The sequence below is a fragment of the Sciurus carolinensis genome, chromosome 2 (assembly GCF_902686445.1).
Source record: "Sciurus carolinensis chromosome 2, mSciCar1.2, whole genome shotgun sequence".
NCBI classification, from domain to species: domain Eukaryota; kingdom Metazoa; phylum Chordata; class Mammalia; order Rodentia; family Sciuridae; genus Sciurus; species Sciurus carolinensis.
Window position 1 is genome coordinate 175,417,555 of NC_062214.1, and position 16,217 is coordinate 175,433,771.

At 38.8% G+C, this 16,217-nt stretch overlaps 1 protein-coding gene across 1 annotated transcript in view; it reads right to left on the reverse strand.

The window, feature by feature from the left end:
- Window positions 1–1,506: 1,506 nt before the first annotated feature.
- Sptlc2 (serine palmitoyltransferase long chain base subunit 2) overlaps window positions 1,507–16,217 on the reverse strand; it is a 106,864-nt gene continuing 92,153 nt past the window's right edge. Inside the window, exon 10 of the mRNA XM_047539405.1 lies at window positions 1,507–1,670. Within this exon, the coding sequence (XP_047395361.1) occupies window positions 1,507–1,670 (164 nt within the window). The remainder of the gene's footprint in view (window positions 1,671–16,217) is intronic.

Below are 16,217 nucleotides of genomic sequence, written 5' to 3' on the forward strand. Positions count from 1 at the left end.
CACTCGATTCTCCTCCACCCTCTCTACATGTAGTTATGATTACGGTTTCACCTGTGTAGACAGATGAGGCACAGTCCTCTCTAAACAAAGGGTTCTAGGCTGAGTTCTCCAGAGCTGACAGCTCAAGTGTATCTGTGATAATTCCACTGAGAGAAGAATGAAGAAGATTCCCCGACACACTCTCTCAGGCCATAATGCCAGCTCCCTGTAACTCTGTGTTGAAACCTGAGCTCTTTTTTTCCCCCTCAGTAAGCATCTCTTCCCAATTTCTCTCTCACAATCTTTGGGATCACCATCTTTCCAGGCTCCCCAATTAATTTTCTCTCCCATATTCACTTCAATAAATGTTTACTAGGTGCCTTCTGAGTGTTGGGGATGGAGGTGGATACTGGGGATTCAAAAATGAATAAAAACGTTGCTCCCTTAATGATTTCAAGCAAATCTGGGATATGATCCTTATTTCAATTTTATACTAAAAATCTGGATCAAAACTCACCCATTCAAAAAGATGTACCTTCAGCACTTGGGAGGCTGAGGTAGGAGGATTACTTGAGTTTGGGAGTTTGAGACCAACCTGGACAACACAGCAAGGCCTTGGATAACACAGCAAGGCCCTGTCTCAAAAAACACGCCCTCCACCCCAAAACGAAAACCAATCAAACAAAAAGTACCTTTTTTACTGAACTCCACGCCAAGCAGATCACTTCTTTATTCTACAGCTACACTGCAATTTTTCATATAATTGTTCAATTCTTTGACATAATTATTGTTATTGTTCATTTGCTTTTCAAATGTCTTCTGGTTTCATTATACATCTGGACTTCTCAAATGCACCCAAAGCTGTCCCAGGTTAAGGCCTTCCATTATGTACATCTCACACAAACCCAAGAAGCTGGGGTAATCAGCCCACCTGGTAAATATCCAATAACATATGCCACTTGACCTTTCTCACCTCCTGGCCCACTACTCCTCTTTGGGCACTGTCCTCCAGCTCCAGTAACTGCTTGGCTATTCTTCAACCGATTAAGCGTGTCCCTGTATGCAGCCTCTGCAGATCATTCAAATCTTTGCTCAGATTTCATCTTCCCTTCCTTCAGAGGCTTTCCCTGTTCCCCTATTTAATACTGTTTCTGCACACCCACAAGATCCTTTCAGACCTATATGCACCCTGCACTATTCTTTTTCAATAGCATGTAATACCTTCAAGCACACATAGTGTAATAGCTTCTACTTTAATTACTATGTTTGTCTGACTGCTGCCCCACTAGAATGTAAATTCCACAAGGATAGAGATGTTGTGTTTTGTTCACAGATCTATCCCAAGCACCTGGAAGAGAATGTTAAACTTGGATATTTAAGTTTACGCATCTTGCAAGTTAGATCCACTATGTCAACTATGGTCGATCTAACAAATGAAGGTCACATGGGGATACAACGATTTCCCTAACTATATATATATGCATAGTTGCCCAAGTCTTTTATCACAGGTGCCTAGGTCTAATGAAGTCATCCAGTGACCTCCAATAAGACGTACCCAATTTTGGCTGGCATGTAGAGCATCAAAGGCACCACCGGAGAATCTTCATTTCCATAGATGATGAAGCCCATCTCCTTCAGGCGTCTCCTGAAATACCTAGTGTTTTCAGCTAACTGCTGCACACACTCTTTGCCTGGAAAATTGCAGGGAAGAGACAAAAAAGGGATGATAAGAAAAAAGGAATAGGAAAAAAAGACAGCAATTCCTTCCTATCTCCATTCTACCTAAAAAGGCCTATGCTTTGTTTCTTCCATTTCAAAATAAATTTTTTTTTGCACAGTAAACTGAATGGAATGTAAATACATATGTCTTGCTTTACCATCTGTTATTCTAGTTGTTGATAGTTTTCACATAATGTAGAAAAATAAAATTTAATGTCTAAAGTTTCCACAACACACTAGCATCCCCAAAGAATTTCTGCTACTCAGCATTCCACATACCCTTGACAGTAAGTAGGATGGTTATTATCTTCATTGTATAGGTTAGGAGAGTCTCAGAAAGGCGGTGACTTGCCCATGTCATACAGTAACACTAAGGGGCACAGATGACACTAGAATCTAGGATTTCAAACTTTACTACTCATTCCAACTAATCATGTTCAAATCATTTTACACATAAGTCCAGGGGTAAAGCCATTTAGACCTTAAATTTTTCTTTAACCATTTCAGTTTACATTGCTTACAAACTCTTAACTAGACAGCAATAGTCTCTATGTCATAAAGTAAAATCATATTTTAAATCCTATTTTGCTCATCTTTCTTAAAACATGTTTCTTTAATTGCTAACTGACTAAATATTTGGCCAAGTGTTGACAATGGTAGGTCAGTCTATGAACAGATGTTCAAATAATTATTATTTTTAATAAATTCAAAAGGTTAGCTTGTGAAGGGTTAAAAAATACTCGTGAATAAGAAAAGGTTGCAGTAATTTTTTCATATATAATAGAAAGCCAACAAAGTGATATTTTGAAAAATCCAAACAATCAGATATACAGATGGCTTAAAAAATATCCTTAGAATTAGGACGCTAATTGAGCTGGGGATGTGGCACAGTGGTGGAGCATTTGCCTGGCATGTTTAAGGCCCTGGGTTCAATTTACAGCACCAAAAAAAAAAAAAAAAAAGTTAGAATATTAACATATTTATCATTCATGGGAAGCTATACTAGATAAGTTGGCCAAAAATAACTCCAAGTTAATATTTATTATGTATACCATTTCAAGTTAATCAGAGAAAAACAGTCGACTTTCAATTAGCTTAATTTCCATGAACACCATGGAACATCACTTAGGTAAGTCCTATGTCTTTCAAAGAGCAGACAGTAAAGTATGTCACATTTAAGTATGTTGAGAACAGATGAGCCAAGTACCCTATTTTCTGTGAAGCAATATCAATACACTTTCCGACATTACGCATACCAGGGATCAAATTCGTCTACTGTAAACAGTAGAAGATTGGACAAAGAATACAGGACAATGTTTTTCAGACACTGGACATAAGCAGTGCAGACCTATGCCGCCTGAAAGAAAGAAAATCAAGGCTAAACCTTCAAGCTGCTCTATGCTTCTTGGAGGCAGGTCCTAGACTGCTGCAGAGAGAAAGGGAACCCAGTCTTGTTGGTTGAGGATAGTTGAGATTGGAGTTGAGAGTTGTCAGTTGTGATCATAATTGGGGAGGCCAAGGATGCCAGACTCTCTTGGGTGTACAGGAGGAGGGACATGCAAAGACAGAACTATGGGGATCTGCAGGGGGGTGTCTCTGAGTCCTGGGAAGGGTATTGATATGCATACACAAGAAGAAACTACCAGATGCTGGCAAAAGAGCCACCAGAAAACAGCACTCACACAGAGTTGAGAACTAAATTAGCCCTAGATTAGAAATTGGTCTTGGCCTACTCTAACAAACCTTAAAGCAAGTCTTGAAAGGATCCAAGAACAAAGTCCAACATTACCTGAAGGAATATAATAAAATATAGCACCCAACAGAATAAGATTTATTATGTCCAACATATAATAAGAAAATTGCAGGCATTCAAAAAACAGTTAATGTGACCTTATGTCAACAGAAATAGATCAGAAATGACAGTATTAGCAGACAAGGATGTTAAAATGTTATAATTATGCTCTGATGTTCAAAATGTACAGGAAACATGATGAGAGAAAGAAAGAAAGAAAAAGGGACAACTGATACATACAACAGTGCTGATGACTCTCAAAAGCAGGTTCAGTGAAATTAACCAGACATAAAAGACTGTAATGTATAAATTCTAAAAAAGACAGGATTACAGTGACAGAAGAACAGATCACTGGTTGCCAGGGAGTGGGAAGGGGACTGACAGCAAAGAGGCATAGGGGAACTCTGGGGATGAAGAAAATATTCTCTTGGTTATAAGAATGTATATATTTGTCAAAACTTGAAGAGTTACCTAAAATTGGTGAGTTTTATTATCATATATAAATAATATTTCACTAAAGTTGGTTTAAGAATTGAGTGACGGGGACTTTAGAACATCAGCCATGGCCCCATCCTCCCTCCTGGGAGAAGTCTATATTATTACTACTTTTAAATAAAACCTGCTTAATATGCTTGCCTTGGCACACTTCTCTAGTGTTCAAACTTCAACATTAGAGGGAGCAGAACTCGTCACCGGTAAACAGCGGTATCAGACTTGGAAGTCCCACCGAGACTTACGCTGAGGTATGCAAGTTTTAAAGCAGGAAATTTATCAAGCTGCTATTCTCCAAATTAAACTTGTCTGTAATGAAGCACCCACCCCCAGGTGACTTTACAACCTGCTCTTCCCCAACCAGACTTCTACCTTGGACCCCTCAATTGACCCGATTTTTTTTTTTTTTTATTGTAAACAAATGGGATACATGTTGTTTCTGTTTGTACATGGCGTAAAGGCATACCATTTGTGCAATCATAAATTTACATAGGGTAATGTTGTTTGATTCATTCTGTTATTTTTTCCCTTCCCCCCCACCCCTCCCACCCCTCTTTTCCCTCTATACAGTCCTTCCTTCCTCCATTCTTGCCCCCCTCCCTAACCCTAACTCTAACCCTAACACTAACCCCTCCCACCCCCCATTATGTGTCATCATCCACTTATTAGCGATATCATTCGTCCTTTGTTTTTTTGAGATTGGCTTATCTCACTTAGCCTGATATTCTCCAATTTCATCCATTTGCCTGCAAATGCCATAATTTTATCATTCTTTATGGCTGAGTAATATTCCATTGTATATATATATACCACATTTTCTTTATCCATTCATCAATTCAAGGACATTTAGGTTGGTTCCACAATCTGGCTATTGTGAATTGAGCAGCTATGAACATTGATGTGGCTGTATCTCTGTAATATGCTGATTTTAAGTCCTTTGGGTATAGCCCAAGAAGTGGGATAGCTGGGTCAAATGGTGGTTCCATTCCAAGTTTTCTAAGGAGTCTCCACACTGCTTTCCAGAGTGGCTGCATTAATTTGCAGCTCCACCAGCAATGTATGAGTGTACCTTTCTCCCCACATCCTCGCCAGCACCTGTTGTTGCTTGTATTCTTGATAATTGCCATTCTAATTGGGGTGAGATGGAATCTTAGGGTGGTTTTGATTTGCATTTCTCTTATTACTAGAGATGTTGAACATTTTTCCATATGTTTGTTGATTGCTTGTAGATCTTCTTCTGTGAAGTGTCTATTCATTTCCTTAGCCCATTTGTCGATTGGATTATTTGCATTCTTGGTGTAGAGTTTTTTGAGTTCTTTATAGATTCTGGAGATTAGTGCTCTATCTCAAGTATGATTGGCAAAGATTTTCTCCCACTCTGTAGGCTCTTTCTTTGCATTGCTGATAGTTTCCTTTGCTGAGAGAAAGCTTTTTAGTTTGAATCTATCCCAGTTATTGATTCTTGTTTTTATTTCTTGTGCTATGGGAGTCCTGTTGAGGAAGTCTGATCCTAAGCCAACATGTTGGAGATTTGGACCTACTTTTTCTTCTATAAGATGCAAGGTCTCTGGTCTGATTCCGAGGTCCTTAATCCATTTTGAGTTGAGTTTCATGCATGGTGAGAGATATGGGTTTAGTTTCATTCTGTTGCATATGAATTTCTAATTCTCCCAACACCATTTGTTGAAGAGACTATCTTTTCTCCATTGCATATTTTTGGCCCCTTTGAATTGACCCGATTTTTAAAAGGGACCTCCAAACTGCTTGCCCCTTGCTGCTCCTTTCCAGCTTCGAAGCAGCCAGAATGGTCAGTGCCCCCTTTTCCTTACAGCAGTAAGGAGTTCCTAAAGCATAATGGGGGAATGAAGCCAGAACTGGAGATAGGCAGTTAGTAGAAATAGGGGATCGGGTCAAATCGAGGAAATGAAGCCATGAAAGCCATCTGCCTCTGGAAGTTGGAGACTGCCCCTGGAAGAATGGAATGTCAAGGATCTCCAGAGCTCATTGATTACCAAATTTACCTGTCCTTATCAAGGACTGTAAGCATGAAGCTGGTAATTTATGCCCCCTGGGCCCTTACCTGCCTGAATCACCTTGGCCCTCCCCCTGCCCATCACTTCTCACTTTATGCAGAACTGGGCCTAGTCACATAGGCAGGAAGGAGATTAAGGGGGGAGAGAACTGGAGAACAAAAGAGACCTTAACCTATAAAAGATGTAGGGTGCACTCATTTCTTGGGACTTTAGAACATCAGCCATGGCCCCCTTCTCCCTCCCGGGAGAAGTCTGTATTATTACTACTTTTAAATAAAACCTGTTTAATATGCTTGCAAAAAAAAAAAAAAAAAGAATTGAGTGACACACTTATGTATGAGTATATTGATTTTTTCCTGTACCTAGACATATTTCTTATTACAAATAGACTAACCTTGGTTAAGAATTTTTTTTCATTCCATGAAAATCAAGACAAAATCATCAAGAAAAGGATTGTTAAGGATTTAGAACTTGACTTTTCCATTGACTGCTTTATCAATCTAAAATTTTAACAAAAGGAGATGGGACTCTCATCCATTGTCATCTATTCTCTCATAAGAAAATATATTTAATATAATATTCATATACAAACCTGAAAATGCTGAGAAAGGGTACTTAAAATCCCCAACCTGTAAATCCTTATGCTGCTGAGTAGTATTCCATGTTAAGGATATACCACAATTCTACTTGTTCATTGATGGACATCAGAGTTGAGATTACCCACCTTCATTTTGGAAGCTATGGAGTTCATAATAAAAAGAACTGTCTCCTATTCCAGTTATATCCAAATAAGGGAAGAATTGATACAATTACTAGTTAACAGCTCAGTTTCATTTGATCCTAACTGCTTAGGTGGATGGAAAAGAATGTACTATTTATACTTTATACATGAAGAAACTGGTTCAGAGGCTCCAAGGCCTTTTATTCATCAGTGGCAGATCAAGGTCTTTTGACTCCAGTCCAGTGCTTCTTCCCCCACACCCCACCAAGAAATCATCTATCTTTCAAATGTTAAAGTTTATTGCTTTATTGGGAAACAATATCCATGCTTTACTTTGTAACCAGCAGCACTTATAGGCAAATGCATGTGCTGAGGGGTAAATGGGTGAAAGAGATGCAGGATGAGAGAGAGACAGGGAAAAGCAGTTTTCCCAATAAATTCATCTTCAACAGCAAAACCGTAATAGTCAGTGATGAGCAGAAGGATAAAAACTGAATAGAAGAGTCAAGACTAGTACTAGCAAAGGAAGTAAACTAATATGTGATGGGGAAAAAAAAATGGCAGAGTGAATCACAGAAATGAAGTGTCAGATTATCCTTCACGTTATTAGACTAAACCATCAAACTGTCAACAGTTTACTGGTTTTGACCTTTAAAAAAAAAAAAAAAAAAAAGGCAATTTGTGTGTGTCTGTGGAGGCTGGGAAATGGGGATTGAACCCCAAGTCCCTCTACCACTGAGCTACAAACTCAACCCTTTTAATTTGGAGACAGTGTCTCACTAAATTGCTGAGGCTGGGCTCAAACCTATGATCCCCCTGCCTCAGCTTCATGAGTAGCAGGGATTATAGGCATATGTCACTGTACTCAGCTACTGAGAAATTGTCAATTTCTTATGGTTCAACCTAATAATTTCAAAAAGACTAACAGGAAAATAATGTAATCGAATAAGTGCAGACAAGTCTGCAGCAGGCTGTGGTATGTACACATATTGCTACCTTTACTTTTTTGTGTGTGCACTACTGGCAATTGAACCCAGGGTGCTCTATCATGGAGCTACATCCCCGTTTTTTTATTTTTTATTTTAAGAGAGGGTCTTGGTAAGTTGTGCAGGCTGGCACTGAACTTGTGATCTTCCTGCCTCGGCCTCCTGAGTACCTGGATTTGTAGATTGTGCCAGAGGGCCTGGCTAGTTGTCTTTTATACTTGAAGTGACACTGAACTTTAACAGATAACACAGTCATCCATTTTGAATTAAATACCATATAAAACACCAGTTAATACTAATGCAGGCAGGCTAATGACTACTGAAGTCTAATCTGCCACCTGATTTCTAAGGTTTTCTCTCCCCGACCTTTTTCTTTTCTTTTCTTTTCTTTTCTTTTTTTAGTACCAGGGATTGAACCCAGGGGCACTTAACCACTGAACCACATCCTCAGCCCTTTATCCCTTTACTATACTTCGTTTAGAGTCAGGGTCTCATTAAATTGCTTAGGGTCTCACTTAAGCTGCTGAGGCTGACTTTAAACTTGCAATCCTCCTCCCTCAGCCTCCAGAGCCTCTGGGATTACAGGTGTGCACCACAGGGCCTGGTAGTTCTAAGGTCTTCTTACCGCAGTGTTTCAGCAAGTCTGGTAGAATACAGACTTCAAGAAGTACAGCACTAAAAACAAAAGCGATCACTTAAAATGGTTTTACCGTTGTCTGTGTTCTGTGTGCTAGAACACAGATGGTAATAGAGGTCAGAGTACGTCTCTACTTTTCAAAAGTAATTTTTTTGTTGGGGGGGAAGTGGGAACCAGGGATTGAACCCATAGGGGCTTAACCACTGAGCCAAATCCCCAGACCCTTTTTTGTTTTTTGAGACAGCATCTTGCTAAGTTGTTGAGGCAAGTCTCAAACTTGCAATCCTCCTGTCTCAGTCTCCTGAGGCACTGGGATTATAGACATGCATCTCCATGCCTGGCATAAATCTTTACTTTTAAGGGTGATAAAAAGCACAAAAACAATTGGGAAATAAATCTGTAACGATTCTCTTGAACTTTATAAATGAACCTAATGTGTGGTTGTCCTTTTGAACTTCTTCAGTATGCAGTGTTAGAATAAATAGAGTTTAGAACCTCCAACTGTAAAAGAAACACAGCTAGGCACTGGATAGAAAGGAAAAAGTAAATGTGTATAGTTAATTTCTCAGAAAATGTAGTAGAAAAATAGGTCATTTTTAGTCTTTGCAATAATTTTATACTTAGGAAGGAAACAATAAATATGAAGGATCAGTAGGCTTCTTAGACTTAGTTCTTTAAGGACCTATGAAGTCTAAAAAGGGTGGATGGTAGAAGAAGAAGGAGCAATACGATCATTCACCTACTGATGGCTACTAGATATTGATAGCCTTAAATCACTTTTACCAAAGAATCAGATTTAGAGAGCCATCTGGATTTTTTTTGTGGTGACAGAACCCAGGGCCTTGCACATGGTAGATTCTACACTACCACTATTCTACCACTGAGCCACACCCTCTGTCCCAGAGGACTGCCTTTATTAACCACTGCCAATGTATTCTGAAGTTGTACCAGTTGCATTTCAGCCACTTAAAAAAAGACATTTTTAAAAAATCAACACATAATCCAGCTTTCTTGGGATTCTCAGTCATATAATCTTAATGTTGGAAGACTGTTACTCAAATAAAATCCATACACCCTCCTGGACAGGGACTTCATAGAACAGTGAGTGTCCTATGAGTTGTACATTTTCCAAGTCTTGGGACTGGTTAAAACAGGAGGATAAGATCTATGAATAAAGTCCTGGTTGTAAAGGCCATAGGAATTTTGCCTAAAACATCTCTAGTACTAACTATTCAGCTAGGTTTCAAAGAATGCAGCCTCGTATTCACCAGTTTAAATAGAAATACAATTTTCAATTTAGCTGGTGAGTTTTTATATAACTTATACCATAACCAAAAAAATATGTTCTGAGTCTGCAGCTTCAAAAAATAATACTTCTGGGCTGGGGAGATAGCTCAGTTGGTAGAGTGCTTGCTTGCAAGCACAAGGTCCTGGGTTCAATCCCCAGCACCGCAAACAAACAAACAAACTAACAAAAAAACCCACCAACTTCTGGCATTAACTGAAATCTTTCAAAATAAAGGACACAAATACAAAGGATGTTCAGCAAGAGCTGATCCATACTTGCATTAGACTCTATTATGCAGCTCCTAATTTTATTAGATTCTCTGGATATGCTGATAGAATCTGCCCTCCTGGGAAAATTAAGGGTTTTCCCAGTTTAGGGTCCCCCAAATAGAAGAGATAGTCCTAAGAATGGTTTCAGTTAGTTTTCAGCATTATCTAGGAATCAAGAGACATAAAGTAGGATAAAATATGCAAAAATACTACTCATGACCTTGTTCTAATTTGTACTACTGAAAACATTACATTATAAATATTTCATATTGGTGCTGGGGTTGTGGTTCAGTGGTAGAGCCCTTGCCTAGGATGTGTGAGACACTGGGTTTGATCCTCAGCACTGCATACAAATAAAAAAACAAATAAATAAAATAAAGGTATTGTGTTCATTTACAACTAAAAATATTTTTAAAATCTCATATGTCTTTTTATTTAACATTTTATGCCTAAGAATTGAACATAACCACCCATCTTTAATTACCTATTCCAAAGGTCTTATTTTTGCTATTTGGAAAGTTTACTTTTTCTAATATTTTACTTTGGTTTGATTATACTGCAGAGAGGAAAGGAATACATTTCACTTTTGTGGTTTTTATCATCAAAAGCATTAAAAAAAAATGTTTTTTCCAGGATGTTTTGAACCAGAACATGACAAAGTATATGCTCCACTGATAGCAGAAATAAACTTAGATATGCTCTCAGTGTCTCCTGCCTTATGTTAAGAACATGTTTCCACTGAATTAGAAAACTAGAGCTTATATCTTAAAGACCTCTTATACAAGTGTTTATGATAACAGATAAGCCAAAGTACACGTAAACTGTGTTTTCAAAGGCTATTCAAAGTAATTATGGGAAGCTCTCAGTACTGGCTCCCTTTAAGGCAAAAAAAGTACGTAACACAATAAGCACCGTGCCAAATGTTTGTTCCTTTTCCTTTTTTCTGTAATTTCTAATAAGAGGGAAAATTATATTTTGCTTCAGTTATTACATCTCTAAATATTATCAAGTCACCGGCTGACCTGACCTATGTCCTGATAAGACAACACTGTAGAGTCCACTCTAAGAGAATGGAGGAATAGAGAGATTTCTGTTAATGTAAACTAAGGGAGCACTCCCTTGTGTGACACATTTGCATTTGTGGTGCCACAGCTAGTACCAACAGAAGTACAACAGCTCAACCTCTCTGCTGGAAGGACCTTGGGCTTAGACGGAGGAGTCAGGTATGACTTAACTTGTTATTACACCAGTTTCAAACTGTTAAGAAATCTGCATGTAGAAAATCTTGGATGCAATCAAGATAACACTTTCAAAAAGGACAACAAACCAGAGATTAAAAAAAAATTTTTTTCCAAATTCCTTTCATGCTGAACACTTAAGCCACAGCATCCTTCATACACCATACTAGTAATTTCTAAGAGCAAAAACAGACTTAGTAAGCTTTTCCACCTCTACTGTTTAGAAACCAGGCATATTTAAGAGCTGTTTTATAACTGAGAAACCAAACTGATGCCCAGAAAGGTTAAGTAACTTAAAAGTGGAGGAAACATGGTTTGAATCCCCAGTTTTTCTGGTTTCAGATGGAACTCTTAACCATGACTCACCAATTTACCCCAGCTCGGGTATTAAGTAGGACTGACTAAGAAAGAATGTCAGGTAATGCTGCCAACCCACATCACATGGCCACATCATAGTGGCTGGGGGTATAGCTCAGGCAGAGAGCATTCACCTGCACATGGCCATAGTACCATACCACGTCTCAGGGATCCTTTGATTATTCTACCTGAGCAGTTCCAATTTCTACTCTTAAGATTTCTGGGGGCTGAAGTTGTGGCTCAGTGGTAGAGCACTTGCCTCACATGTATGAGGCACTGGGTTCAATCCTCAACACCACATACAAATAAATGAATAAAATAAAGGTCCATCAATAACTAAAAAAAAATAAAAATTAAAAAAAAAAAAAAGTTCTGTTGAGCGTAGAGGCCAATATCCATAATCCCAGTGGCGAGAAGACTGAAGCAAGAAGATTGCAAATTCAAAGCCAGCCTCAGCAACTTAGCAAGGCCCTAAGCAGCTAGAGAGCCTGTCTCAAAATAAAAAAGGGCTGGGGTTGTGCCTCAGTGGTTAAGCACTCCTGGGTTCTATCCCTAGTAACAAAGAAAAAAAAAGAAAAGAAAATTCTGACATTCCCCATCTTCCAAAGGGGTATCCGCATAAAATCTTTGCCAACCATTTTCAGAGTTTCTAGGAAGGTTATAATCACCATTTTGGGCAGAAAATGCTGTCCTAGTTGTTAAGGTCGTCCAGTGCCCTGCAGAACATTTAGAATTGTGCTGGCCCAAAGGTGATAAACGCCAATTTTGCATTCCCCACAGCCCAGTCTGACACGCCCCCTGGTACCCTTCCCCCACCAAGAACCCTACGTTTTTCTTAGGAAGATGATACTATTCCTGGTTGTTTGGGAACTACTGTTGGCCCTAAGGGTTATCTCCTCACATGGACTGTGGGTTTCTTTTCGCTTGTAACCTTAAAATCAGAATTGGAGACATACAGTCACACATTAGCTGAAAGATCTTGGATACTGTTTTTTTTTTTTTTTTTGTACCAGGAATTGAACCCAGGGCACTTAACCAGCAAGGCACTTCTCCAGCCCTTTTATTTTTTATTTTGAGGCAGGGTCTAAGTTGCCCAATCTGGCCTTGAAATTATGATCCTCCTGCCTTAGCCTCCTAGTGCTTTACCGTGCCAGGCTTGGGTATGTTTATATTTCCCTAAGATCCAATTACTATATTTACTCTAGAAAATATCAATGTGGAACAATACAATATACTTAGAATTCAAAGTTGCATGTGAGAAAATACAAGAAAAGTATGAGCTAACTGGCCAAAAGTGTACTTAAAAGGCAATACCACAAAGAACTTCTCTCTTGGTTTTATTTTTGGTTTTTTGGTGGTTGTTGGTTTTGTTTTTTCGTTTTTGGTGCTAGGAATGGAACCCCTGGCCTTGCACATGCTAAGCGAGTGCAGTGCCACTGAGCCACACTCCAGCCCTGGGGCCTCTCTTCAGTGGGCCCTTACCTTATACATTTTTTGCATTTCTTTTTGGAATTTTATTTCTGTTCTCTTTATTGGACAAATTATTACAGATAACTTCCTCCCACATTACTCTACTCTTTTGAGTTTTCTTCCTCATTCTTTTATTATTGTTGCTATTGTCAATATTATTATTAGTTTATATTTATTTTGGAGGGGGGCTAGTAGGGGTATAACCCAGGTCAATTTACCATTAAGTTACATCCCCGGGCCTTTTCATTTTGAGACAGAGTCTCACTAAGTTGCTTAGGGCCTTCCTAATTTACTGAGACTGGCCTTAAACTTGCAATCATCCCCTAGCCTTCTGCACTGCTGAGATTATAGGCATTTCCTACTGTGCTTGGCTACTATTGCTGGTATTGAGATAAAATTCGTGTCCCATAAAATTCACTCTTTAAAAATTTTTTGTATATTCACAAAGTAATGTAACTATCGACACTTCATAATTCATCACCACCAAAAGAAACTGTACCCATTACCAGTCACCCTCATTCCCCTTTCCCCCATGCCCTGGGCGATTCCTAATCTCCTTTCTGTATCTATGAATCTGCCTACTCTAGACATTTCAAATCAATGGAATCATATAATATTGTGATCTTCTATGTCTGGCACCTTTCACTTAGCATAATGTTTTCAAGGTTCATCCATGTATTATAGCATGCATTAGTACTTCATTCTTTTTTATAGCCAAATAATATTACTTACATGGATGGATACCACATTTTGCTACCTACTCATTAGCTGATGCACTTTTAGGTTGTTTCAGCTATCATGGATAATGCTGCTATGAAAAGTCATGCCCAAATTGTTGTATGGACACAGGTTTTCAGTTCTGTTGAGTACATATCCAGAAACAGAACTACTGGGTCATATGGTAGCTGTTTCACAATTTTTTTCAGTGCTGGGGATTGAACCCAGGGCCTTGCACATGCTAGCAAGCACTTTACCCTGTGTAAAGAAACAGAGTTATAGCCCTATATTTAGCTTTTTGATGACCTAGAAACTGATTTCCAAAAAGGCTGAATTATTTTATATTTTCACCAGCAATATGGGTGAGTTCCAGTTTCTTACATCCTCACTACTCTTCTTGTTGTCTATCATTTTTGTTAGCTATCCTGTAAGAGTGAAGTAGTAGCCTGTGGTTATTCCCCCATCCCTGGCTGAGGATGGAACCCAGGGCCTTGTGTATGCTAGGCAAGTGCTCTGTTGCTGAACTAAATCCCTAACCCAGTATCTTGTGGTTTTGTTTGCACTTCCCTAGTGAATCTTTCTCTTCTGTACTTATCAGCCCTTTGAATGTCTTCTTTGGAAAAATGTCTATTCAAAACTTTTGCCCATTTTAAAGCTGCATTGCCTTTATTATTGTTGAGTTAGTTCTGTGTATCCTGAATACTAGAGACCCTTATCTGATATATGATTTGCAAAATTTCCTCCCATTCTCAAGCTGTCCCTTCACTTGCTTAATGGGTGCTCACTGAAATACAAAAGTTTTATTTTTATTTTTTTGTAGTACAGGGGATTGAACCCAAGGGCTCTTTACCACTGAGCTCTACCCCCAGCCCTTTTTATTTTTTGAGACGAGGTCTCACTAAATTGCCCAGGCGATCTTGAACTTGCAGGTCCTCCTACCTCAGCCTCCAGAGTCACTGGGGTTACAGGAGTGTGCCACCATGCCTGGCTAAAAGATATACATTTTGATAAAGTCCAATTAATAATCTTTTCTTTGGTTGCTTGTTCTTCTGGGTAATACAATGGAAACACCACTGCATGATCCATAGTCATGCAGATTTACACTGTTTTCTTCTAAGATTTATAATTTTAGCTCTTACAATTAAGCCTTTGATCCATTTTGAATTTTTTGTACATGGTGTGGGATAGGGGTTCATTTTCATACTTCTTCATGTGAACATCCAGTTTTTCCATCATTACCTTTTAAAAAACACTCATCGACTAGAGGGACTGTAGATTGGTATTTTGTAAAAATGCCAGTATCTGCTGAACTATGCCAGTTCTGCTAAATGTTTGCCTACTTTAGGACCCAGCAATTCCACTTCTGGTTACCTATACCCAACAGAATTGTAAACCAAAAGACATGTGTAAGAAAGTCACAGGGGCTGGAGTTGTGGCTCAGTGGTCCAGCACTTGCCTGGCATGTGTGAGGCACTAGGTTTGATACTCAGCACCACATATAAATAAATAAAAGATCCACTGACAACTAAAAAAAAAAATATTAAAAAAAAGAAAGTCACAGCAGTATTCTTAATAACAGTCAAATCAGGAAACAATCCAAATGTCCATCAGCTGAATGGATAAACTAATATATCCAAGCAATGAGATGTTAGACATCAATGAAGATGAAATATTATTCTATCCAAACACCCAGATGAATCTCAAAGACATAATTAATAAAACAAAAGAGACCCAAAGGATGGCTGTATACACTGTATGATTCCATTTATATGAAGTTCAAGAATGGGCAAAACTAATAAAGCACAATGATAGAAGTACAGGGAGTGGATGCCTCCGGTAAGGAGGAACAGATTGGAAAGTGGCACAAGGCAGGCTGCGGGGTCACTGGAGTGTTCTACACTGTGGTCTGAGGGTAGGCAGATGCCATGTATTTCCTCATGAAATTTTATGCCTAAGATCTGTGCACTTTATGAAGGTCAATACTACAATAAAAATAAAAATTTAAATGCTTGAAACATCACCTTAAGTATTAAAAACAAAACAAAACAAAACAAAACCTGGAACTGAGGTTAACTTTCTCACCTTTCTATTCATAATCTTAAATATAGACAACTATTATCCAATAATCGCTATTTTACTAAAAAAAAGAAAAGAAAAAAAAAGATCTGAAGCTGGGAGTGGTGGTACATGCCTGTAATTCTAGCAGCGTGGGAGGCTGAGGCAGGAGGATCATGAGTTCAAAGCCAGCCTCAGCAAAGTGAGGCTCTAAGCAACTCAGTGGAACCCTGTCTCTAATGAAATATAAAATAGGGCTGGGGAGGTGGCTCAGTGGTCGAGTGCCCCTGAGTTCAATCCCTGGTACCCCCCCGCCCCCCCGCCAAAAAAAGGACATCTGAATATGACCCTGGTGGGTTCAGGCACTCTCCTCTTGGCTTTTGTTGGTTAAGACAAACCTGGAAAAAACCTGACATTTTTGGTGGTGGGTGCTCCAAGAATTTGTATGACAGTGGAAATGGTAT